The sequence below is a fragment of the Triticum urartu genome, chromosome 3 (assembly GCF_003073215.2).
Source record: "Triticum urartu cultivar G1812 chromosome 3, Tu2.1, whole genome shotgun sequence".
In the NCBI taxonomy this organism is placed as follows: domain Eukaryota; kingdom Viridiplantae; phylum Streptophyta; class Magnoliopsida; order Poales; family Poaceae; genus Triticum; species Triticum urartu.
This window is the reverse complement of record NC_053024.1, coordinates 634870049-634895363: the sequence shown is the minus strand read 5'-3', so window position 1 is coordinate 634895363 and position 25315 is coordinate 634870049. Positions and strand designations below refer to the sequence as shown.

Sequence of the window (25315 nt, the reverse complement as noted above, 5' to 3'; positions counted from 1 at the left end):
ATCGAATCTCGGGCAAGTAACATACCGATGACAAAGGGAACAACGTATGTTGTTATGCGGTCTGACCGATAAAAGATCTTCGTAGAATATGTGGGAGCCAATATGAGCATCCAGGTTCCGCTATTGGTTATTGACCAGAGACGTGCCTCGGTCATGTCTACATTGTTCTCGAACCCGTAGGGTCCGCACGCTTAAGGTTACGATGACAGTTATATTATGAGCTTATGCATTTTGATGTACCGAAGGTTGTTCAGAGTCTTGGATGTGATCACGGACATGACGAGGAGTCTCGAAATGGTCGAGACATAAAGATTGATATATTGGAATCCTATGTTTGGATATCGGAAGTGTTCCGGGTGAAATCGGGATTTTACCGGAGTACCGGGAGGTTACGGGAACCCCCCGGGAGGTATATGGGCCTTAGTGGGCCTTAGTGGAAGAGAGGAGAGGTGGCCAGAGATGGGCCGCGCGCCCCTCCCCCCCCCCTTGGTCCGAATTGGACAAGGAGAGGGGGTCGGCCCCCCTTCCTCCTCTCTCTCCTCTTTCCCCCCCTCCACGAATCCTATTCCAACTAGGAAAGGGGGGAGTCCTACTCCCAGAGGGAGTAGGACTCCTCCTGGCGCGCCTCTCCTGGCCGGCCGGCCCCCCTCCCTTGAACCTTTATATACGGAGGTAGGGGCACACCCTAGAGACACAAGTTGATCCACGTGATCATATTCTTAGCCATGTGCGGTGCCCCCTTCCACCATAGTCCTCGATAATATTGTAGCGGTGCTTAGGCGAAGCCCTGCGACGGTAGTACATCAAGATCGTCACCACGCCGTCGTGCTGACGGAACTCTTCCCCGACACTTTGCTGGATCGGAGTCCGGGGATCGTCATCGAGCTGAACGTGTGCTCGAACTCGGAGGTGCCGTAGTTTCGGTGCTTGATCGGTTGGATCGTGAAGACGTACGACTACTTCCTCTACGTTGTGTCAGCGCTTCCGCAGTCGGTCTGCGTTGGGTACGTAGACAACACTCTCCCCTCTCGTTGCTATGCATCACATGATCTTGCGTGTGCGTAGGAAATTTTTTGAAATTACTACGAAACCCAACAGTGGCATCCGAGCCTAGGTTATATGTTGATGTTATATGCACGAGTAGAACACAAGTGAGTTGTGGGCGATATAAGTCATACTGCTTACCAGCATGTCATACTTTGGTTCGGCGGTATTGTTGGACGAAGCGGCCCGGACCGACATTACGCGTACGCTTACGCGAGACCGGTTCTCCCGACGTGCTTTGCACATAGGTGGCTTGCGGGTGACAGTTTCTCCAACTTTAGTTGAACCGAGTGTGGCTACGCCCGGTCCTTGCGAAGGTTAAAAAAGCACCAACTTGACAAACTATCGTTGTGGTTTTGATGCGTAGGTGAATTGGTTCTTACTTAAGCCCGTAGCAGCCACGTAAAACTTGCAACAACAAAGTAGAGGACGTCTAACTTGTTTTTGCAGGGCATGTTGTGATGTGATATGGTCAAGACATGATGCTGAATTTTATTGTATGAGATGATCATGTTTTGTAACCGAGTTATCGGCAACTGGCAGGAGCCATATGGTTGTCGCTTTATTGTATGCAATGCAATCGCGATGTAATGCTTTACTTTATCACTAAACGGTAGCGATAGTCGTGGAAGCATAAGCTTGGCGAGACGACAACGATGCTACGATGGAGATCAAGGTGTCCGGTGACGATGGTGATCACGACGGTGCTTCGGAGATGGAGATCACAAGCACAAGATGATGATGGCCATATCATATCACTTATATTGATTGCATGTGATGTTTATCTTTTATGCATCTTATCTTGCTTTGATTGACGGTAGCATTATAAGATGATCTCTCACTAATTATCAAGAAGTGTTCTCCCTGAGTATGCACCGTTGCGAAAGTTCTTCGTGCTGAGACACCACGTGATGAGGTGTGATAGGCTCTACGTTCAAATACAACGGGTGCAAAACAGTTGCACACGCGGAATACTCAGGTATACTTGACGAGCAAGCATATACAGATATGGCCTCGGAACACGGAGACCGAAAGGTCGAGCGTGAATCATATAGTAGATATGATCAACATAGTGATGTTCACATGAAACTACTCCATCTCACGTGATGATCGGACATGGTTTAGTTGATTTGGATCACGTGATCACTTAGAGGATTAGAGGGATGTCTATCTAAGTGGGAGTTCTTAAGTAATATGATTAATTGAACTTAAATTTATCATGAACTTAGTCCTGGTAGTATTTTGCAAATTATGTTGTAGATCAATAGCTCGCGTTGTTGTTTCCCTGTATTTATTTTGATATGTTCCTAGAGAAAATTGTGTTGAAAGATGTTAGTAGCAATGATGCGGATTGGATCCGTGATATGAGGTTTATCCTCATTGCTGCACAGAAGAATTATGTCCTTGATGCACCGCTAGGTGACGGACCTATTGCAGGAGCAGATGCAGACGTTATGAACGTTTGGCTAGCTCAATATGATGACTACTTGATAGTTTAGTGCACCATGCTTAATGGCTTAGAATCGGGACTTCAAAGACGTTTTGAACGTCATGGAGCATATGAGATGTCCCAGGAGTTGAAGTTAATATTTCAAGCAAATACCCGAGTTGAGAGATATGAAGTCTCCAACAAGTTCTATAGCTAGAAGATGGAGGAGAATCGCTCAACTAGTGAGCATGTGCTCAGATTGTCTGGTGTACTACAATCGCTTGAATCAAGTGGGAGTTAATCTTCCAGATAAGATAGTGATTGACAGAATTCTCTAGTCACCATCACCAAGTTAGTAGAACTTCGTGATGAACTATGATATGCAAGGGATAACGGAAACGATTCCCAAGCTCTTCGTAATGCGGAAATTGACGAAGGTAGAAATCGAGAAAAACATCAAGTGTTGATGGTAGACAAGACCACTAGTTTCAAGAAAAGGGCAGAGGGAAGGGGAACTTCAAGAAGAACAGCAAGCAAGTTGCTGCTCAAGTGAAGAAGCCCAAGTCTGGTCTAAGCCTGAGACTAAGTGTTTCTACTGCAAAGGGACTGGTCACTGGAAGCGGAACTACCCCAAGTGATTGGCAGATAAGAAGGATGGCAAAGTGAACATAAGTATATTTGATATACATGTTATTGATGTGTACTTTACTAGTGTTTATAGCAACCCCTCAGTATTTGATACTAGTTCAGTTGCTAAGATTAGTAACTCGAAATGGGAGTTGCAGAATAAACAGAGACTAGTTAAGGGTGAAGTGACGATGTGTGTTGGAAGTGGTTCCAAGATTGATATGATCATCATCGCACACTCCCTATAATTTCGGGATTAGTGTTGAACCTAAATAAGTGTTATTTGGTGTTTGCGTTGAGCATGAATATGATTTGATCATGTTTATTGTAATACGGTTATTCATTTAAGTAAGAGAATAAATTGTTGTTCTGTTTACATGAATAAAACCTTATATGGTTACACACCCAATGAAAATGGTTCATTGGATCTCGATCGTAGTGATACACATATTCATAATATTGAAACCAAAAGATGCAAAGTTAATAATGATAGTGCAACTTATTTGTGGCACTGCCGTTTAGGTCATATTGGTGTAAAGCGCATGAAGAAACTCCATGCTGATGGGATTTTGGAATCACTTGATTATGAATCAGTTGATGCTTGCGAACCATGCCTCATGGGCAAGATGACTAAGACTCTGTTCTTCGGAACAATGGAGCGAGCAACAGATTTGTTGGAAATCATACATACTGATGTATGTGGTCCAATGAATATTGAGGCTCGCGATAGGTATCATTATTTTCTGATCTTCACAGATGATTTGAGCAGATATGAGTATATCTACTTGATGAAACAAAGGTCTGTAACATTTGAAAAGTTCAAAGAATTTCAGAGTGAAGTGGAGAATCATCGTAACAAAAATGAAAGTTTCTACGATATGATCGCAGAAGTAAAATATTTGAGTTACGAGTTTGGTCTTCAATTAAAACAATGTGGAATAGTTTCACAAACTCATGCCACCTGGAACACCACAATATAATGGTGTGTCCGAATGTCATAACCGTACTTTATTAGATATGGTGCGATCTATGATGTCTCTTATCGATCTACCACTATCGTTTTGGGGTTATGCATTAGAGACAGATGCATTCACGTTAAATAGGGCACCATCTAAGTCCGTTGAGACGACACAATCTGAACTGTGGTTTGGCAAGAAACCAAAGTTGTCATTTCTTAAAGTTTGGGGTTGTGATGCTTATATGAAAAAGTTTCATCCTAATAAGCTCAAACCCAAATCGGAGAAATATGTCTTCATAGGATACCCAAAGGAGACTGTTGGGTACACCTGCCATCACAAATCCGAAGGCAAGACTTTTGTTGCTAAATTCAGAGTTTTTCTAGAGAAGGAGTTTCTCTCGAAAGAAGTGAGTGGGAGGAAAGTAGAACTTGATGAGGTAACTGTACCTGCTCCCTTATTGGAAAGTAGTTCATCACAGAAATCTGTTCCTGTGACTACTACACCAATTAGTGAGGAAGCTAATGATGATGATCATGTAACTTCAGATCAAGTTACTACCAAATCTCGTAGGTAAACCAGAGTGAGATCCGCACCAGAGTGGTACGGTAATCCTGTTCTAGAAGTCATGTTACTAGACCATGACGAACTTGCAAACTATGAGGAAGCGATGATGAGCCCAGATTCCGTGAAATGGTTTGAGGCCATGAAATCTGAGATATGATCCATGTATGAGAACAAAGTATGGACTTTGATGGATTTGCCCGATGATCGGCAAGCCATAGAAAATAAATGGATCTTCAAGAGGAAGACGGACGCTGATAGTAGTGTTACTATCTACAAAGCTAGAATGTCGCAAAAGGTTTTCGACAAGTTCAAGGTGTTGACTACGATGAGACTTCTCACCCGTATCGATGCTTAAGTCTGTCCGAATCATGTTAGCAATTGCCGCATTTTATGAAATCTGGCAAATGGATAAACAAAACTGACATTCCTTAATGGATTAAAGAAGAGTTGTATATGATGCAACCAAGAAAGTTTTGTCAATCCTAAAGGTGCTAACAAAATATGCAAGCTCCAGCGATCCATCTATGGACTGGTGCAAGCATCTCGGAGTTGGAATATACGCTTTGATAAGTTGATCAAAGCATATAGTTTTATACAGACTTGCGGTAAAGCCTGTATTTACAAGAAAGTGAGTGGGAGCACTACATCATTTCTGATAAGTATATGTGAATGACATATTGTTGATCGGAAATAATGTAGAATTATTCTGCAAAGCATATAAGCTGCTTACATATTGAGCATCAAGATCTATAGAGATAGATCAAGACGCTTGATAATTTTCAATGAGTACATACCTTGACAAGATTTTGAAGTAGTTCAAATGGAACAGTCAAAGAAAGAGTTCTTGCCTGTGTTGCAAGGTGTGAAATTGAGTAAGACTCAAACCCGACCACGGCAGAAGATAGAAAGAGAATGAAAGTCATTCCCTATGCCTCAGCCATAGGTTCTATAAAGTATGTCATGCTGTGTACCAGATCTATTGTATACCCTACACTGTGTTAAGCAAGGGAGTACAATAGTGATCTAGAGTAGATCACTGGACAGCGGTCAAAATTATCCTTAGTGGAATAAAGAAATATTTCTCAATTATGGAGGTGACAAAAAGGTTCGTCGTAAAAGCTTACGTCGATGCAAGTTTTGACACAGATCTGGATGACTCTAAGTCTCGATCTAGAATACATATTGAAAGTGGGAGCAATAAGCTAGAGTAGCTCCGTGCAGAGCATTGTTGACATAGAAATTCGCAAAATACTTACGGATCTGAATGTGACAGACCCGTTGACTAAAATTATCTCACAAGCAAAACATGATCACACCTTAGTACTCTTTGGGTGTTAATCACATAGCGATGTGAACTAGATTACTGACTCTAGTAAACCCTTTGGGTGTTGATCACATATCGATTGTGAACTATGGGTGTTAGAATCATTACTTGTATCTAGATTATTATGACTCTAGTGCAAGTGGGAGACTGAAGGAAATATGCCCTAGAGGCAATAATAAAGTTATTATTTATTTCCTTATATCATGATAAATGTTTATTATTCATGCTAGAATTGTATTAACCGGAAACATAATACATGTGTGAATACATAGACAAACAAAGTGTCACTAGTATGCCTCTACTTGACTAGCTCGTTAATCAAAGATGGTTATGTTTCCTAAACCATGAACAATGAGTTGTTATTTGATTAACGGGATCACATCATTAGAGAATGATCTGATTGACATGACCCATTCCATTAGCTTAGCACCCGATCGTTTAGTATGTTGCTATTGCTTTCTTCATGACTTATACATGTTCCTATGACTATGAGATTATGCAACTCCCGTTTGCCGGAGGAACACTTTGGGTGCTACCAAACGTCACAACGTAACTGGGTGATTATAAAGGAGCATTACAGGTGTCTCCAAAGGTAGATGTTGGGTTGGCGTATTTCGAGATTAGGTTTTGTCACTCCGATTGTCGGAGAGGTATCTCTGGGCCCTCTCGGTAATGCACATCACTTAAGCCTTGCAAGCATTGCAACTAAATGAGTTAGTTGCGGGATGATGTATTACAGAACGAGTAAAGAGACTTGCCGGTAACGAGATTGAACTAGGTACTGGAATACCGACGATCGAATCTCGGGCAAGTAACATACCGATGACAAAGGGAACAACGTATGTTGTTATGCGGTCTGACCGATAAAGATCTTCGTAGAATATGTAGGAGCCAATATGGGCATCCAGGTCCCGCTATTGGTTATTGACCGAAGACGTGTCTCGGTCATGTCTACATTGTTCTCGAACCCGTAGGGTCCGCAAGCTTAAGGTTACGATGACAGTTATATTATGAGTTTATGCATTTTGATGTACCGAAGGTTGTTCGGAGTCCCGGATGTGATCACGGACATGACGAGGAGTCTCGAAATGGTCGAGACATAAAGATTGATATATTGGAAACCTATGTTTGGATATCGGAAGTGTTCCGGGTGAAATCGGGATTTTACCGGAGTACCGGGAAGGTTACCGGAACCCCCCGGGAGCTAAATGGGCCATGATGGGCCTTAGTGGAAAAGAGAAGAGGCAGCCCTACATGGGCTGTGCGCCTCCCCCTTCCCCTAGTCCTATTAGGACTAGGAGAGGTGGCCGGCCCCCTCTCTCTCTTTTTCCCCTCCGCGAATCCTATTCCAACTAGGATTGGGGGGGGGGGGGAATCCTACTCCCAGAGGGAGTAGGACTCTCCTGGCGCGCCACACCTTGGCCGGCCAGCCTCCCCCTCTAGTCCTTTATATACCGAGGCAGAGGCACCCTAGAACACACAAGTTGATCCACGTGATCTATTCCTTAGCCGTGTGCGGTGCCCCCTGCCACCATAGTCCTCGATAATACTGTAGCAGAGTTTAGGCGAAGCCCTGCTGCTGTAGTGCATCAAGATCGTCACCACGCCGTCGTGCTGACGGAACTCTTCCCCGACACTTTGCTGGATCGGAGTCCGGGGATCGTCATCGAGCTGAACGTGTGCTCGAACTCGGAGGTGCCGTAGTTTCGGTGCTTGATCGGTTGGATCGTGAAGACGTACGACTACTTCCTCTACGTTGTGTCAGCGCTTCCGCAGTCGGTCTGCGTTGGGTACGTAGACAACACTCTCCCCTCTCGTTGCTATGCATCACATGATCTTGCGTGTGCGTAGGAATTTTTTTGAAATTACTACGAAACCCAACACCAACATGGGTATCCAGATCCCGCTGTTGGTTATTGACCAGAGAGTCGTCTCGGTCATGTCTGCTTGTCTCCCGAACCCGTAGGGTCTACACACTTAAGGTTCGGTGACGCTAGGGTTGTATAGATATGAGTATGCAGTAATCCGAAAGTTGTTCGGAGTCTCGGATGAGATCCTGGACGTCACGAGGAGTTCCAGAATTGTCCGGAGGTGAAGAATTATATATACGAAGTGTAGTTTCGGCCATCGGGAAAGTTTCGGGGTCACCGGTATTGTACCGGGACCACCGGATGGGTCCCGGGGATCCACCGGGTGGGGATACCCATCCCGGAGGGCCCCATGGGCTGAAGTGGGGAGGGGAACCAGCCCATAGTGGGCTGGTACGCCCCCCCTTGGGCCCCCCATGCGCCTAGGGTTGGGAACCCTAGGGGAGGGGGCGCCTCCACTTGCCTTAGGGGGTACTCCACCCCCTTGGCCGCCGCCCCCCCTAGGAGATCCCATCTCCTAGGGCCGGCGCACCCCCCTAGGGGGCCTATATAAAGGGGGGAGGGAGGGCAGCCGGACCTCAAGCCTTGGCGCCTCCCTCTCCCCTGCTACACCTCTCCCTCTCGCAGAAGCTCGGCGAAGCCCTGCTGCGATCACTGGTGCATCCACCACCACGCCGTCGTGCTGCTGGATCTTCATCAACCTCTCCTTCCCCCTTGCTGTATCAAGAAGGAGGAGACGTCATTCGCTCCGTACGTGTGTTGAACGCGGAGGTGCCGTCCGTTCGGCAGTTGGTCATCGGTGATTTGGATCACGGCGAGTACGACTCCATCATCCTCGTTCTCTTGAACGCTTCCGCTCGCGATCTACAAGGGTATGTAGATGCACTCTCCTCTCGTTGCTAGTTGACTCCATAGATTGACCTTGGTGAAACGTAGGAATTTTTTTTGTTTTCTACTACGATCCCCAAGAGTGGTATCAGAGCCAGGTTTATGCGTAGTTACTATGCACGAGTAGAACACAAAGTAGTTGTGGGCATCGATATTGTCAATTTGCTTGCTGTTACTAGTCTTATCTTGATTCGGCGGCATCGTGGGATGAAGTGGCCCAGGCCAACCTTACATGTACGCTTACGTGAGACCGGTTCCACCGACTGACATGCACTAGTTGCATAAGGTGGCTGGCGGGTGTCTGTCTCTCCCACTTTAGTCGGATTGGATTCGATGAACAGGGTCCTTATGAAGGGTAAATAGAAATTGGCAATTCACGTTGTGGTTTTGGCATAGGTAAGAAACGTTCTTGCTAGAAACCTATAGCAGCCACGTAAAAACTTGCAACAACAATTAGAGGACGTCTAACTTGTTTTTGCAGCAAGTGTTTTGTGATGTGATATGGCCAAAGGATGTGATGAATGATATATGTGATATATGAGATGATCATGTTCTTGTAATAGGAATCACGACTTGCATGTCGATGAGTATGACAACCGGCAGGAGCCATAGGAGTTGTCTATTTATTTATGACCTGCGTGTTAACATAAACGTCATGTAATTACTTTACTTTATTGCTAAAGCGTTAGCCATAGTAGTAGAAGTAATAGATGACGAGACAACTTCAAGAAGACATGATGATGGAGATCATGATGATGGAGATCATGGTGTCATGCCGGTGACAAGATGATCATGGAGCCCCAAGATGGAGATCAAAGGAGCTATATGATATTGGCCATATCATGTCACTATTATTTGATTGCATGTGATGTTTATCATGTTTTTGCATCTTGTTTACTTAGAACGACGGTAGTAAATAAGATGATCCCTCATAATAATTTCAAGAAAGTGTTCCCCCTAACTGTGCGCCGTTGCGACAGTTCATTGTTTCGAAGCACCACGTGATGATCGGGTGTGATAGATTCCAACGTTCACATACAACGGGTGTAAGACAGATTTACACACACAATACACTTAGGTTGACTTGACGAGCCTAGCATGTACAGACATGGCCTCGGAACACAGAAGACCGAAAGGTCGAGCATGGGTCGTATAGAAGATACGATCAACATGAAGATGTTCACCGATGTTGACTAGTCCGTCTCACGTGATGATCGGACACGGCCTAGTCAACTCGGATCATGTTATACTTAGATGACTGGAGGGATGTCTATCTAAGTGGGAGTTCATTGAATAATTTGATTAGATGAACTTAATTATCATGAACTTAGTCTAAAATCTTTACAATATGTCTTGTAGATCAAATGGCCAACGTTGTCCTCAACTTCAACGCGTTCCTAGAGAAAACCAAGCTGAAAGACGATGGCAGCAACTATACGGACTGGGTCCGGAACCTGAGGATCATCCTCATAGCTGTCAAGAAAGATTATGTCCTAGAAGCACCGCTAGGTGACGCACCCGTCCCACAGAACCAAGACGTTATGAACGCTTGGCAGACACATGTTGATGATTGCTCCCTCGTTCAGTGCGGCATGCTTTACAGCTTAGAACCGGGGCTCCAAAAGCATTTTGAGCGACACGGAGCATATGAGATGTTCAAAGAGCTAAAAATGGTTTTCCAAGCTCATGCCCGGGTCGAGAGATATGAAGTCTCTGACAAGTTCTTCAGCTGTAAGATGGAGGAAAATAGTTCTGTCAGTGAGCACATACTCAAAATGTCTGGGTTGCATAACCGCTTGACTCAGCTGGGAGTTAATCTCCCGGATGACACGGTCATTGACAGAATCCTTCAGTCGCTTCCACCAAGCTACAAGAGCTTTGTGATGAACTTCAATATACAGGGGATGGAAAAGACCATTCCTGAAGTATTTGCAATGCTGAAATCAGCAGAGGTAGAAGTCAAAAAGGAACATCAAGTGTTGATGGTGAATAAAACCACTAAGTTCAAGAAAGGCAAGGGTAATAAGAACTTCAAGAAGGACGGCAAGGGAGTTGCCGCGCCCGGTAAGCAAGCTGCCGGAAAGAAGCCAAAGAATGGACCCAAGCTCGAGACTGAGTGCTTTTATTGCAAGGGAAGTGGTCACTGGAAGCGGAACTGCCCCAAATACTTAGCGGACAAGAAGGCCGGCATCACAAAAGGTATATGTGATATACATGTAATTGATGTGTACCTTACCAGTACTCGTAGTAGCTCCTGGGTATTTGATACTGGTGCGGTTGCTCACATTTGTAACTCAAAGCAGGAGCTGCGGAATAAGCGGAGACTGGCGAAGGACGAGGTGACGATGCGCGTCGGGAATGGTTCCAAGGTCGATGTGATCGCCGTCGGCACGCTACCTCTACATTTACCTACGAGATTAGTTTTAAATCTCAATAATTGTTATTTAGTGCCAGCTTTGAGCATGAACATTGTATCAGGATCTCGTTTAATACGAGATGGCTACTCATTTAAATCCGAGAATAATGGTTGTTCTATTTATATGAGAGATATGTTTTATGGTCATGCTCCGATGGTGAATGGTTTATTTTTAATGAATCTCGAGCGTAATGCTACACATATTCATAGTGTGAATACCAAAAGATGTAAGGTTGATAATGATAGTCCCGCATACTTGTGGCACTGCCGCCTTGGTCACATAGGTGTCAAACGCATGAAGAAACTCCATGCAGATGGACTTTTAGAGTCTCTTGATTACGAATCATTTGACACGTGCGAACCATGCCTCATGGGTAAAATGACCAAGACTCCGTTCTCAGGAACAGTGGAGCGAGCAACCAACTTATTGAAAATCATACACACTAATGTGTGCGGTCCAATGAGTGTTGAGGCTCGCGGTGGCTATCGTTATGTCCTCACCCTCACTGATGACTTGAGTAGATATGGGTATGTCTACTTAATGAAACACAAGTCTGAGACCTTTGAAAAGTTCAAGGAATTTCAGAGTGAGGTTGAGAATCAACGTGACAGGAAAATCAAGTTCTTGCGATCAGATCGTGGGGGAGAATACTTGAGTCACAAATTTGGCACACACTTAAGAAAATGTGGAAAAGTTTCACAACTCACGCCGCCTGGAACACCTCAGCGTAATGGTGTGTCCAAACATCGTAATCACACTCTATTAGATATGATGCGATCTATGATGTCTCTTACCGATTTACCACTATCATTTTGGGGCTATGCTTTAGAGACTGCAGCATTCACTTTAAATAGGGCTTCGTCGAAATCCGTTGAGACGACACCGTATGAATTATGGTTTGGGAAGAAACCTAAGCCGTCGTTTCTAAAAGTTTGGGGATGCGATGCTTATGTCAAGAAACTTCAACCTGAAAAGCTCGAACCCAAGTCGGAAAAATGCGTCTTCATAGGATACCCTAAAGAAACTGTTGGGTATACCTTCTACCTCATATCCGAAGGCAAGATCTTTGTTGCCAAGAATGGGTCCTTTCTAGAGAAGGAGTTTCTCTCGAAAGAAATAAGTGGGAGGAAGGTAGAACTTGATGAAGTATTACCTCTTGAACCGGTAAGTGGCGCAGCTCAAGAAAATGTTCCTGAGGTGCCTGCACCGACTAGAGAGGAAGTTGATGATGGTGATCATGAAACTTCAGATCAAGTTGTTACTGAACTTCGTAGGTCCACAAGGACACGTTCCGCACCAGAGTGGTACGGCAACCCTGTCTTGGAAATCATGTTGTTAGACAACGGTGAACCTTCGAACTATGAAGAAGCGATGGCGGGCCCGGATTCCGACAAATGGTTGGAAGCCATGAAATCCGAGATAGGATCCATGTATGAACACGAAGTATGGACTTTGACTGACTTGCCCGTTGATCGGCGAGCCATAGAAAATAAATGGATCTTTAAGAAGAAGACAGACGCGGATGGTAATGTGACCATCTATAAGGCTCGGCTTGTCGCTAAGGGTTATCGACAAGTTCAAGGGGTTGACTACGATGAGACTTTCTCACCCGTAGCGAAGCTGAAGTCCATCCGAATCATGTTAGCAATTGTCGCATTCTATGATTATGAGATATGGCAAATGGACATCAAAACACCATTCCTTAATGGTTTCCTTAAGGAAGAATTGTATATGATGCAGTCGGAAGGTTTTGTTGATCCTAAGAATGCTGACAAGGTGTGCAAGCTCCAACGCTCGATTTATGGCCTGGTGCAAGCATCTCGGAGTTGGAACATTCGCTTTGATGAGATGATCAAAGCGTTTGGGTTTATGCAGACTTATGGAGAAGCCTGCATTTACAAGAAAGTGAGTGGGAGCTCTGTAGCATTTCTCATATTGTATGTGGATGACATACTGTTGATGGAAAATGATATAGAATTCTTGGAAAGCATAAAGGCCTATTTGAATAAGTGTTTTTCAATGAAGGACCTTGGCGAAGCTGCTTATATATCAGGCATCAAGATCTATAGAGATAGATCGAGACGCCTCATTGGTCTCTCACAGAGTACGTACCTTGACAAGATTTTGAAGAAGTTCAAAATGGATCAGTCAAAGAAGGGGTTCTTGCCTGCATTGCAAGGTACGAGATTGAGCTTGGCTCAATGCCCGACCACGGCAGAAGATAGAGAAAAGATGAGTGTCGTCCCCTATGCCTCGGCCATAGGGTCTATCATGTATGCTATGCTGTGTACCAGACCTGATGTAAACCTTGCCGTAAGTTTGGTAGGAAGGTACCAAAGTAATCCCGACATGGAACACTGGACAGCGATCAAAAATATCCTGAAGTACCTGAAAAGGACTAAGGAAATGTTTCTCGTTTATGGAGGTGATGAAGAGCTCGTCGTAAAGGGTTACGTCGATGCTAGCTTCGACACAGATCTGGATGACTCTAAGTCACAAACCGGATACGTGTATATTTTGAATGGTGGGGCAGTAAGCTAGTGCAGTTGCAAGCAAAGCGTTGTGGCGGGATCTACATGTGAAGCGGAGTACATGGCAGCCTCGGAGGCAGCACACGAAGCAGTCTGGGTGAAGGAATTCATTACCGACCTAGGAGTCATACCCAATGCGTCGGGCCCAATGACTCTCTTCTGTGACAACACTGGAGCTATTGCCCTTGCCAAGGAGCCCAGGTTTCACAGGAAGACCAGGCATATCAAGCGTCGCTTCAACTCCATTCGTGAAAGTGTTCAAAATGGAGACATAGAGATTTGTAAAGTACATACGGACCTGAATGTAGCAGATCCGTTGACTAAACCTCTCCCTAGAGCAAAACATGATCAACACCAGAATTCCATGGGTGTTCGATTCATCACAATGTAACTAGATGATTGACTCTAGTGCAAGTGGGAGACTGTTGGAAATATGCCCTAGAGGCAATAATAAAATGATTATTATATTTCCTTGTTCATGATAATTGTCTATTATTCATGCTATAATTGTATTATCCGGAAATCGTAATACATGTGTGAATACATAGACCACAATGTGTCCCTAGTGAGCCTCTAGTTGACTAGCTCGTTGATCAACAGATAGTCATGGTTTCCTGGCTATGGACATGGGGATGTCATTGATAACGGGATCACATCATTAGGAGAATGATGTGATGGACAAGACCCAATCCTAAACATAGCACAAGATCGTATAGTTCAGTTTGCTGTAGCTTTTCTGGATGTCAAGTATCATTTCCTTAGACCATGAGATTGTGCAACTCCCGGATACCGTAAGGAGTGCCTTGGGTGTGCCAAACGTCACAACGTAACTGGGTGACTATAAAGGTACATTACAGGTATCTCCGAAAGTGTCTGTTGGGTTGGCACGAATCGAGACTGGGATTTGTCACTCCGTATGATGGAGAGGTATCTCTGGGCCCACTCGGTAATGCATCATCATAATGAGCTCAATGTGATCAAGTGGTTGATCACGGGATCATGCATTACGGTACGAGTAAAGTGACTTGCCGGTAACGAGACTGAACAAGGTATTGGGATACCGACGATCTAGTCTCGGGCAAGTAACGTACCGATTGACAAAAGGAATTGAGTACGGGATTGATTAGGTCCTCGACATCGTGGTTCATCCGATGAGATCATCGAGGAGCATGTGGGAGCCAACATGGGTATCCAGATCCCGTTGTTGGTTATTGACCAGAGAGTCGTCTTGGTCATGTCTGCTTGTCTCCCGAACCCGTAGGGTCTACACACTTAAGGTTCCGTGACGCTAGGGTTGTATAGATATGAGTATGCAGTAATCTGAAAGTTGTTCGGAGTCCCGGATGAGATCCTGGACGTTAAGAGGAGTTCCGGAATTGTTCGGAGGTGAAGAATTATATATAGGAAGTGTAGTTTCGGCCATCGGGAAAGTTTCGGGGTCACCGGTATTGTACCGGGACCACCGGATGGGTCCCGGGGGTCCACCGGGTGGGGCTACCCATCTCGGAGGGCCCCATGGGCTGAAGTGGGAAGGGGAACCAGCCCATAGTGGGCTGGTGCGCCCCCCCCCTTGGGCCCCCCATGCGCCTAGGGCTGGGAACCCTAGGGAAGGGGGCGCCTCCACTTGCCTTGGGGGGTACTCCACCCCCTTGGCCGCCGCCCCCCTAGGAGATCCCATCTCCTAGGGCCGGCGCACCCCCCTAGGGGGCCTATATAAAGGGGGGGGGGAGGGAGGGCAGCCGGACCTCAAGCCTTGGCGCCTCCCTCCCCCCTGCTACACCTCTCCCTCTCGCAGAAACTCGGCGAAGCCCTGCTGCGATCACTGCTGCATCCACCACCACGCCGTCGTGCTACTGGATCTTCATCAACCTCTCCTTCCCCCTTGCTGGATCAAGAAGGAGGAGACGTCATCCGCTTCGTACGTGTGTTGAAAGCGGAGGTGTCGTCCGTTCGGCACTTGGTCATCGGTGATTTGGATCACGGCGAGTACGACTCCATCATCCCCGTTCTCTTGAACGCTTCCGCTCGCGATCTACAAGGGTATGTAGATGCACTCTCCTCTCGTTGCTAGTTGACTCCATAGATTGACCTTGGTGAAACGTAGGAATTTTTTTTTGTTTTCTGCTACGATCCCCAACACGCCCCACCACAGGTGGCGCCCCTCGCTGTTCTTCTGATCGCCGACCACCGGCGCGTCGTTGGTGGCGCCAACCGCTGCTGCTGGCGGCGCTTGAAGTACGCCGCCCAAGCCGCGTGGTTGTCGGTGGCGTACTGGGGGAGGGAGAGCTGGGCGTCGGTGAGGGAGGCGCGTACAACCTCGACCTCCTCGGCGAAGTATTTGGGCTTGGCCACGGCGTTGGGCAACGGGGGAACGGGCACTCCCCCGTCGCTGAGTCTCCACCCTGTCGGCCCGGCGCGCATGTCCGGCGGCGCCGGGATGTTCGCCTGGAACAGGAGCCAGGACTCCTGTTCGCGCAGCGAACGACGCCGAAGCCATTGGCCGCCGCCTCGTCTTCGGGGAAACGCTCTGCCATGGCGACGGGCTCGGGAGAGATAGAGAGGGAGAGGGAGGGGTTGGGCGGCGGCGAGGGGCGGGGCTGGTGTGGGCACATGCGAGTGAGGCCACCGGCTATATAGCCACGCCGCGCCCGTGTGAACGCGTGCGAGGGAGTGGAGGCGTTGGCGCGCCGTCCCGTGACGCGCCGTCCGTGAGGAATCAATAGCAAGGCTGACGCCGGTCAGCCTTGCCATTGATTCCCCACGAGAACCGAGGCCGTTGTGGGAAGACGAGGCGCCGTGTCGTTGATGCGGCTGGCCCACGGCTTTTTGGCGCCAAAACAGCTCGCCCCGGCGCCTTCGGGCGCCCCCCAGCACGCCGGGTTCGGCCTGGGTCCGCCGGCGCTGTTTTCGGCCCAGGCCGGCGAAAATCGGGCTCCTGGGGGCGCGACTGGGCCATTTTTTCGGCGCCGGCGCGAGAAAATCGCCTGGGGAGACCTTCCTGGGACGCGGCTGGAGATGCTCTTATTATCGAGTGCGTGCATGGCATGCGGCGCTATGCCGGTCGAGGAGGAAGCAATGATTGGTAGTATTAGCCAGTAGTTTAGCTTGGGTGTTGAATAAAAAACACTACCCTCTTCATTCCACAATGTAGTGCTTCATCTATCCACGTGCTTTAACTTTGACTGTAAATTTAATTACCAAGACCGATTGCAGCGGGAGCAAAAATTATATCAGTGAATTCGTATTCAAAAGAAGTTTTCAATTATATAATTTTTTCTCCCGCCGCAATTGGTCTCGTTAGTTAAATTTACGGTCAAAGTTGGACCGGGAAGCGCGGACGCACTATATTTTGGAATGGAGGGAGTATTATTCACACTTGCTGGTCATCTTAGCCCAATCTCCAATTCAGGTAGAGTTTGGCACAATATCTATATAGTCCATCCTTTTCAAAAAATTGCTTTTGGAGGCTGAGCTCTATGTAGGCCTCCAAATGCAAAATTTAAAATTCATGAAAATTCATATTTTTACATTTCAAAAAATCATTAAAAAATATAGATATAGAAGAAGGCATAATATGCACAAGTGTGCAAATTCTCAGGGAAACACGTTGAAATGAGGGCTTTGAAAAAAAACTGGAGCTTTTAACATATGATACTATTCATCTTCCCGGACCATGAATTTGTTTTTTTATACAGGCCACATTTCAACGTATTTCATCCTGAAATTTTACGCACATACACCTCACATCCTTATTTACTTGTATAATTTTTTTTTCAGATTTTTTAAAACCGAAAATTTTGAATATTGAATTTTTCAAAAATTTAGCCTCCATGGAGGCCGAGATCCAAAACACCCTACTCATCCTTTACAGGTTTTCACGTTTATGAAAAATTAGTATGTCTTCTTTTTAGCACTGGGATGATGTGAGAATTGTAGAAGCTGCAGATTATGAAGACAACCTATATTACCAACGCAAACAACAAACATACATGCATGTAAAAACCAAACAATGCACCGCAATACAATGAAACTAGAGTCTGTAGTATCTTTATAAGTATGCTCTCAAGGCTCAATCACATGTGCCGTGACATACTTTAATAAATGTTGTTAAATTGCTACACATTGTTGTTGTAAAGGAACATGGCTCATGCTTGATGCAACTCACACCTATAGACTACAGTACATGATAAACATATCACATTGTCACAAATGATATGGTGGGGCTGTGGGTTAGTCCGTGAACCAGCTGATGTCGATGGGATCCATCCGAAACATATCCATCACAAAAATCAATGAATTAGTTATTTGTGAATAAATCCTTGTGATATACTACATTTGTATATAGCTCCGCTTTTATGTAATATATCCTTTTCATTCTTATCAACAATTAACAAGGCACATACCCCTCATGATTGATCCATCGTACATGAGGGCCATGAAAATTCATAGCCGTGATGCAAAACCTTATAGAAGAGCTGGAACCGCACAAGGATTGATTACGTGATTTTACATGTTACATGCACCTCAGAAAAACTCGCTCGGAAGAATCTTTCTCGTGCTTGTGCTACATTTGTCCATGCATGACCAACTTCTTGTGGTACGTACTTGCAGTGCATATGCCGCAGATCCGATACATACCGATCATGCATTTGACCTCGCAAAACATGTGCCATACATGTGTGCACACAATGCTAGCTAGTGGTCAAGAAAATTTAAGCTAGCTAGCTAGCTAGGATTATGTTGTTGTTGATGATAAATTACAACTCAGACGCAGATGCTCACTCACGCGCACACACTCACCCTGTAAACACGCCCGCACACACATCGTATCCCTATGCGCGCCTCGGAGAGACTGAGTTGATTGATCTTGAGATTGATGAAGTCTTCACATGCACCTCATAGTCGACGAACACGTCATATCACTGAAAATATAGCGCCGGCAAGCCTGAAATAAACACATGAAACATGCGAGTCCCCGTGCCAAGTCTACGATTTGAACCTGAGTGGGTTGGTTCCACCAAAAGGAACCTAATCTTCTAATTTAAGCTTAGATCGCAGTTAGCATGGTATTTTGAGTATCCACTAGTGAGAGGTTGGGCAAAGTTCGTTTTTCCTAGCTTAATTTGATGTTGGGTAGTCAATATGACTAAGATCAAGGACATGTTCCTTTTTCCCTTTATCTAGTTGTTCAATATATATGCCAACGACATGCGCACGAAGTCATGATCTATCAAGAGTTCCATCGACCATTTTTTTAAACAGATGCAAAAGACTTGCCTCATCCGTTGATTAAGAAAAACATGATTGCATGGTTAATTAATAGAAAACTAGGCAAAAATCATCACAATTCGATGAGTGGCACACACGACATACTCCACACGCACCGTTGTGAAGGAAGCCGCCGACCATTCTTGTGTCTCAAAGGTCTCCTTGAATCTTTTGGGCGGTTAATAGGTGTTTGAGTTAACTTTGAAATTTTTTTTCTCCTCTCAATCATTGTCTAGAAGATTAAACTCAACATATGGTCAATATCTTAGATTGTAGGATTGGTTGATTCCCCTTCACTAACCTTGGGTTTTCCCCTTGGTCCAACCAGGCCGAGCATAAGAGACTTTGCTCCCCTTGTTGATAGAATTGAGACATGCCTTGCTTCCTGATATCTTCTCTTTCTCTTGGAGATTGTATCACCGGTCGTTAAAGCTGTCTTCTCCCTTTGCTCCTAAAGGTGGTGAAAGACAAAATAGATTAAAAAAAACCAGACGTGTATGCTTATGGGGAAAATCTGATCTCTCTGGTTGAGCTAAACGGCCCAAGACAAATTGTGCAAGTTGGAGAAATGTGGATGTCTTTGAATCACTAAGATCCCTGGATGATTGGACTAGACATGACACCTAAAAACCTTGAGATCCCTCGATGATTAGCCACTTTGCGGGCAATGAGCAGCCACGCCTCAAATTAGCCACTTTGCATCTGCCTCTCTCATATTTTATCCCTTAGATTTATATAAAGCATGCAAAAAGAATCCTACGTACTACCCTAGCTACTCTTTGTCGTCGGAGATGTCCACGACCACGGTGCTGGGCGCCGGCTGGACGGGCAGGTAGGAAGGGTCCGCCTCATCCTCCTCCTGCTCGACCTCATCCATGTAGGCGGACGTCTTCGCCTCCTCTGCGGCCTCTTGTGCCTCCATCTACTGCCGGCGACGGCGTCTTGCCTCCGCAGCCGACTCCGACTAGAGAGAATCGAGGATGGTCTGCTCCTTTGCTTGCAGATCCCCGTCGCCAGCCCCCCTCCCCATCCTCCTCCTCCTCCTCCTCCTCCTCCTCCTCCAACTTCTCCTCCGAATCCACTATATTCCGGAGGTAGCCCCGCGGCGATCCGGTCTTCGTGCCTAGCCCGGACTTGTTTAAGGAGCTCGAGCCGGCGCTCCGGCGTCAGAACGAGCTTGCTCCTCACCCGGCGGCATGGGGGCATGGCTACTAGGCGGACGGTGGAATGGAAAGTGGAGGCGAGGCGACAGACAAGAGGAGGAGGAAGATGTGGATGGATGGTAGGGTTTTCGGTGCTGCCGGTCAGCTTAAATAGCCGGGCAATGCACTACGCGGCCCGCCGGAGCTGTGCCACACGATGCCACCGGTCCGACGGAGGAGACGAGTTTCGGACCACCGGTTTTGAGGGTGTTTTCGGCTGGGACCCTTTCGTCAGTCTGATGTGACGGGCGTCCCTGGATGCCTCCATATCCGTCCATATTTGGGCTGTATATGAGGGTTGCCGGTCAGACTGGACGTTTGAGGGCCGTTTAAGAGGCTCGTCCGGATCAAAAAATCGTGATCGGACAGCCCGCCTGGATGTATGAGGTGGATTTGAGAGATCCGGTTGCAGATGCTTTAAGAGAAGAAAAAGCAGAGCATAGGTTCTCTGGATTGAACACCGAGGATCGGCCCCCCGTGCTGTGCGGCTGCGGTACGTGTGAACTCCACCGTGCATGTGCACCGATCACTGTCGCATGCAGCTGGGCGGAGGACGAGCAGAGAGGGTGCAACGTAGCCATCCTGACCTCTGGCGCCACACAACACGGAACAGAATCACGTGGTTGCTTGCTCCCACCACGCGCGGCATTGCCAAGCGCAAAATGTGGCTGTTCACCGGCGTCCAGTATGTGGCCGAACGTGCCGGCGATCAAAATAAGCGGCCAGGGATCCATCGGTTGGGTCCTCGCTTGGGTCACGCCGGCCTCAGCCCCACGCCACAGGAATGATTCCGCGAGGGAGCACGCGAGAGGGGTCGCCAACGCTCGCCACGAGTCCTTCCCTGCTTGTACTTGCCCACACAAGTCATGTTGTAGAGTAGTAGATGTAGGCGTCGCATTTCCACCTGGCCGCCTCGTGTCCACTTAGTACCTCTGAACATTCTTGGTGAACACCGCATGTAGATGTGGCTAAGAGGGTGTTTGTTTCTATGGATTTATTGGTCTAGGGACTTAAATAAATCCTTATAAGTCTCATCTAAACCAAACAGAAGGGACTTATAGAGATTTAAAGTGGGCATTTGGGACTTATGAAATAAGACTCTCAAGGAGGGACTTATAAGGACTTATAGTTGTAATATGGTCTTATAGAGACTTATAAGTCCGGAAACCAAATATGTAGGGACTTTTTAGGAACCTGAGACTTATAAGTTAGGATTAAAAAAAATCTTAGTACTTATGAACCAAATAGGGCCTAAGCTAGTACTACCGTAGATAGATAGCTACTCCGATGCTTATGAAGTTGGATGCTTACCGGCCATTTTTTGCACGGAGATGATCGAATTCAATCATTCATACTACGTACATCGAGTGCGTAAGTAAAAAAGAGCAACGTCAGTACCACTTACAAACTTGGTCTGGGAGTGGGAGTGATGATGATGATGAATATGCCAGGCGTGCATGCGGGGCAATAAGGGCATGTACAATGGTTGATAAGATAATCTTATTTTAAGTTTTACATGTAATTAGAGATGACAAAAAAAATATGTCTACAATGGGTCATCTTTTAGCCTTATCTTCAATAATTAGTTATTCCTAAAAACATGATGAGATAAATTGTGCTAAGAGATCATCTCTTGTCTTCTCTTAAATAAGATAAGACAAGCCTTCTCTTATGATTTCTCTTTTCTCCACCTCATCATTTATCCTATGTGACAGTCTTAAGTAAAACCATTGTACATGCCCTAAGGCCACGTATGATACGAGAGAGTCCTTCATTCCGCACGTCCCCGTCCACGACGAATACGTCGTAGCGCACGTAATTTTCGGTCCGCTCCACTCCCCTATCCATCATTTACGCTCGATCCTGTCTCAGTAGCCGGAGAACGCAATACCGACAGCAGCGGCGGTAAGAGTGACATTTACTCACCATAGCAGAAAGGCCATGCTTTATTTCATCCTTGTCCGCCACACAGGACTGCCGAGGAAAAACTCGTTCAGACCATGATGTAAATCAACGAATTATTAAGCATGCGCCCTCTTTTGGTTTAGAAGAAAAGGCTGCCAGGCCATTAGTGTTCGGACTTTTGAAGCAACTGGTTGGAACATGAATTCAATATAACATGAGTCGAAAAGTCTTGAATTGGCTAGAGCATAAATTCAGTAATGATGACTTGTATAAACAGCCTTACATAAACAATTTGTAAAAGTGCCACATATGATTTTAACTGGTGTAGGAAGATGCCACATATGGTATCTAGAGGAAAGACAAACAAGAAAGAGTATTGTATGTAACTCTACCGACATAGTTCATAGAATTTCTATGGACATCTTACAGTCACCGCAACCGGTGTGGATAGTGTCTATAATTTATACCCAACAATGGTTTAATTCATTTTTTTTATAAATGCTTATCAATGGTGATTTACTAAAAAGAGAATAATTGTAGATAGACTAGTGTGTGAATTGTTGTTTGTCTTATCTAAGCAACCTGGGTTGTTATTACAGAACTATTGCACATGCCTATAACATAGCGTGGCAAAAAATTGAATCAGTTTTTCTTCTATTTTGCATAGAGAAACAGAAATCACACTACAAAAACAAAAACAGTTTTGCTAAAGCACATCTAGATGTGCCATAAGTATTGCACATCTAAGTCATATGTCATTGATCTTACATTGAGATTCGTGTGAATATTTTTTTTTCTTTTTTCCTTTTCTCTTTATGCTTGATTCACCCACTTAGATGTGCAATAACTAGAGCATATCTAGATGTGCCCTAGACACATCCAAACAAAAATGCTACGTCTTCGAAAACTCTATGAAAATTTAATGTAACCTTCCTAAACTAACAAAACGAATTTCAGGGGTTGGAATCAAATGAGACCACCTCATCACATACGATAAGTGTAGTAAAGCTCCTCCAAAAATGTTTTCTTGGCAAAATTAGCGATAAAAAGTAGGCATCCATGAGTTACTACCTAGGAGGACCAAACAAATCCAAAACTAAACTTTGTTTCTTCCAGTACAGCTAGTTCTCTGGCCTGTCTATAAATAAGCCAGAACCCAACCCAACATGAGGCACCGCAGCACCAGAACCACAAGCCAAAACGCAGAGCACCGCACAAGCCACAGACGAAGACAAGTCTCAAGAGAAAGATAGAATGGCGGCCATCTCCTCCACCTCCTACTTCTCGCAGCCGCATCTGCCGGCGTCCAGCGCCGCCGCTACAACCAGCATCAGCAAAGGCCGGCAGCCGCGGAGGCATCGGACGGGCAGCTGCGTCATGCTCGAGGCGGCCTCCGGTGGTGGCGCGGTGGGGAGGAGGACGAGGAGCCTCACGGAGGAGGACCTGGAGGAGCTCAAGGGCTGCCTCGACCTCGGCTTCGGCTTCTCTTACCACGAGATCCCGGACCTCTGCGGGACGCTCCCTGGGCTGGAGCTCTGCTACTCCATGACGCGGAGGTTCCTCGACGAGCAGAGGACTCTGGTCGGGCAGCTGGAGCCGGCCGCGGTGGCGGCGCCGCCCATCCCGGACTGGAAGATCTCCGGCCCTGGTAAGACTTGTTTTCTGCACCCAAGTAAAGCATGTTATGGAGATCTGTTTAATTTCTTCTTCGCGTGCTGCTGCTCATGGCTCATCAATTACCGTTCGCTTTGATACGTGATGATCCAGACCAGGTGAAAGCTCGGCTCAAGTACTGGGCACAGACAGTGGCATGCACAGTCAAACTCTGCAGCTAGACAGCTAGTGGAGGTCCCGGCAAGGGAGTCTGCCGATTCATCCCATGACATGCATGTAGCTATGATGGGCTGAAGTTAAGGTGCCTGAAGCTGAAAAAAATCTGCTTACATGGCTGAGACATGTTGTGCGAACACTGAGGAGACGCTTCTGATGCGTGCCGTCGGGATCACATAACGGATTGGTGCTCTTCAATAGCTTCAGAGAGGGAGACGACTTATGATACAACGGAGGAGTAAGAAATCTCGACGCGATATGTCGTCGGAGCTTTTCTGAAAGCATCAGAAGCTTGCCGTTCTCATTCATCATGGGTGTTCTAAGTTGTACGCAATTCTAGAGATCTGCTAGTGATTCTACTCTTCCCTGTAAAATGATGACTAGGCTCTCCACTTGGGTAGTGCTACGTCGGGTTGAGCTTTAAAACCCGTCGTTAGATTTGCTCTTTGCTCTCATGCTCCTTCAAACTTTGATTTGCTTTCAACCAGTAGACATTGTATAAGACTTCGATGAACATATTTGTTGACCGTGTTGTACTGCACTGCGAAGGTGTGGAAACAGTTTATTCTAAAACAAATTTCTTTGTCCAGCTTATCAACAAGGTGTGGCTGTTGTTATTGTGGATAACATAAGATCCCACTAAACTGAATATACAAAGTGTCAAGACTGCGAAGAAAAACATTGGCCACGTAACTAACTGAGCACTACCGACTGAATCATGATAATCAGGCTAAGAATGCAGGGGATCCCATGAACACATATATTTCATGATTTTATTGGATTTACATTGGTGCCAAATGGCGAATAAGACGTGATTCCGAATAGATGACAAGTATTGTTTGTATATATAAGAAAACTTAGAACCTAATCATAACATGAAAAGACAGAGTCACTAGTTTTCATCATAATTTCAGTTTAGCAAGTTCTCCTTGTGTAAACAAATATAAGACGTTTTAGATCACTATGTAAACAAATATAAGATGTTTTAGATCATTTTTCTAAAACTCTTATATTTATTTATAAAGAGAGTAGTAAATAAAACAAAAGTTATAACCTAATAAATATATTTATTTGGAGTTAGAGATAGTGTTGGTACTTGCTATCTGAATGTATGGTAAGCCATTTGTCTTCTCCAACTCTTATAGCTACGAGACCAACGGAGACAAAACATATTAGCTGCTGAAAGAAATCATCATATACAAAAAACAAAATCGATACAACAAATCACCGTTGCCATCGGTGCGGAGAACTCTTTAACAAATACCACTAGGTGCCCGCTCATCTTGAGAAACTTGACAACCTCCATTATTTGGTACAGTCACTCACCGGGAAGGCATAGATGAAAGACAGAAAGTAAAGACAACAGAAATCAAACATAGGAATAGTAACATGAGCATTGAAAGCGCTACCTGAAGGCGGACCTCTCTGAATAAAAAGTATACCCTTAGAGGGTTTTGTT

At 45.7% G+C, this 25315-nt stretch overlaps 1 protein-coding gene across 2 annotated transcripts; it reads left to right on the top strand.

The window, feature by feature from the left end:
• The first annotated feature begins 23184 nt into the window (after window positions 1–23184).
• LOC125545512 lies at window positions 23185–24450 on the top strand. Of its 2 annotated transcripts, none has more exons than XM_048709470.1 (2): window positions 23185–23674; window positions 23794–24450. In XM_048709470.1, the coding sequence occupies exons 1-2, from the start codon at window positions 23281–23283 to the stop codon at window positions 23859–23861; spliced, it is 462 nt and encodes a 153-aa protein (XP_048565427.1). In that variant the 5' UTR covers window positions 23185–23280; the 3' UTR covers window positions 23862–24450. The 2 variants fall into 2 exon arrangements, with proteins under 2 accessions (XP_048565427.1, XP_048565426.1); XM_048709469.1 differs by having other exon boundaries at window positions 23782–24450.
• Window positions 24451–25315: the final 865 nt, after the last annotated feature.

Bases quoted from the DNA above. Each gene is read 5' to 3' on its own strand.
- LOC125545512 (XM_048709469.1), top strand. From the start codon at position 23,281: ATGGCGGCCATCTCCTCCACCTCCTACTTCTCGCAGCCGCATCTGCCG. The intron at 23,675-23,781 runs GTAAGACTTGTT...TCGCTTTGATAC, and splicing joins CTGGAAGATCTCCGGCCCTG to GTGATGATCCAGACCAGGTG.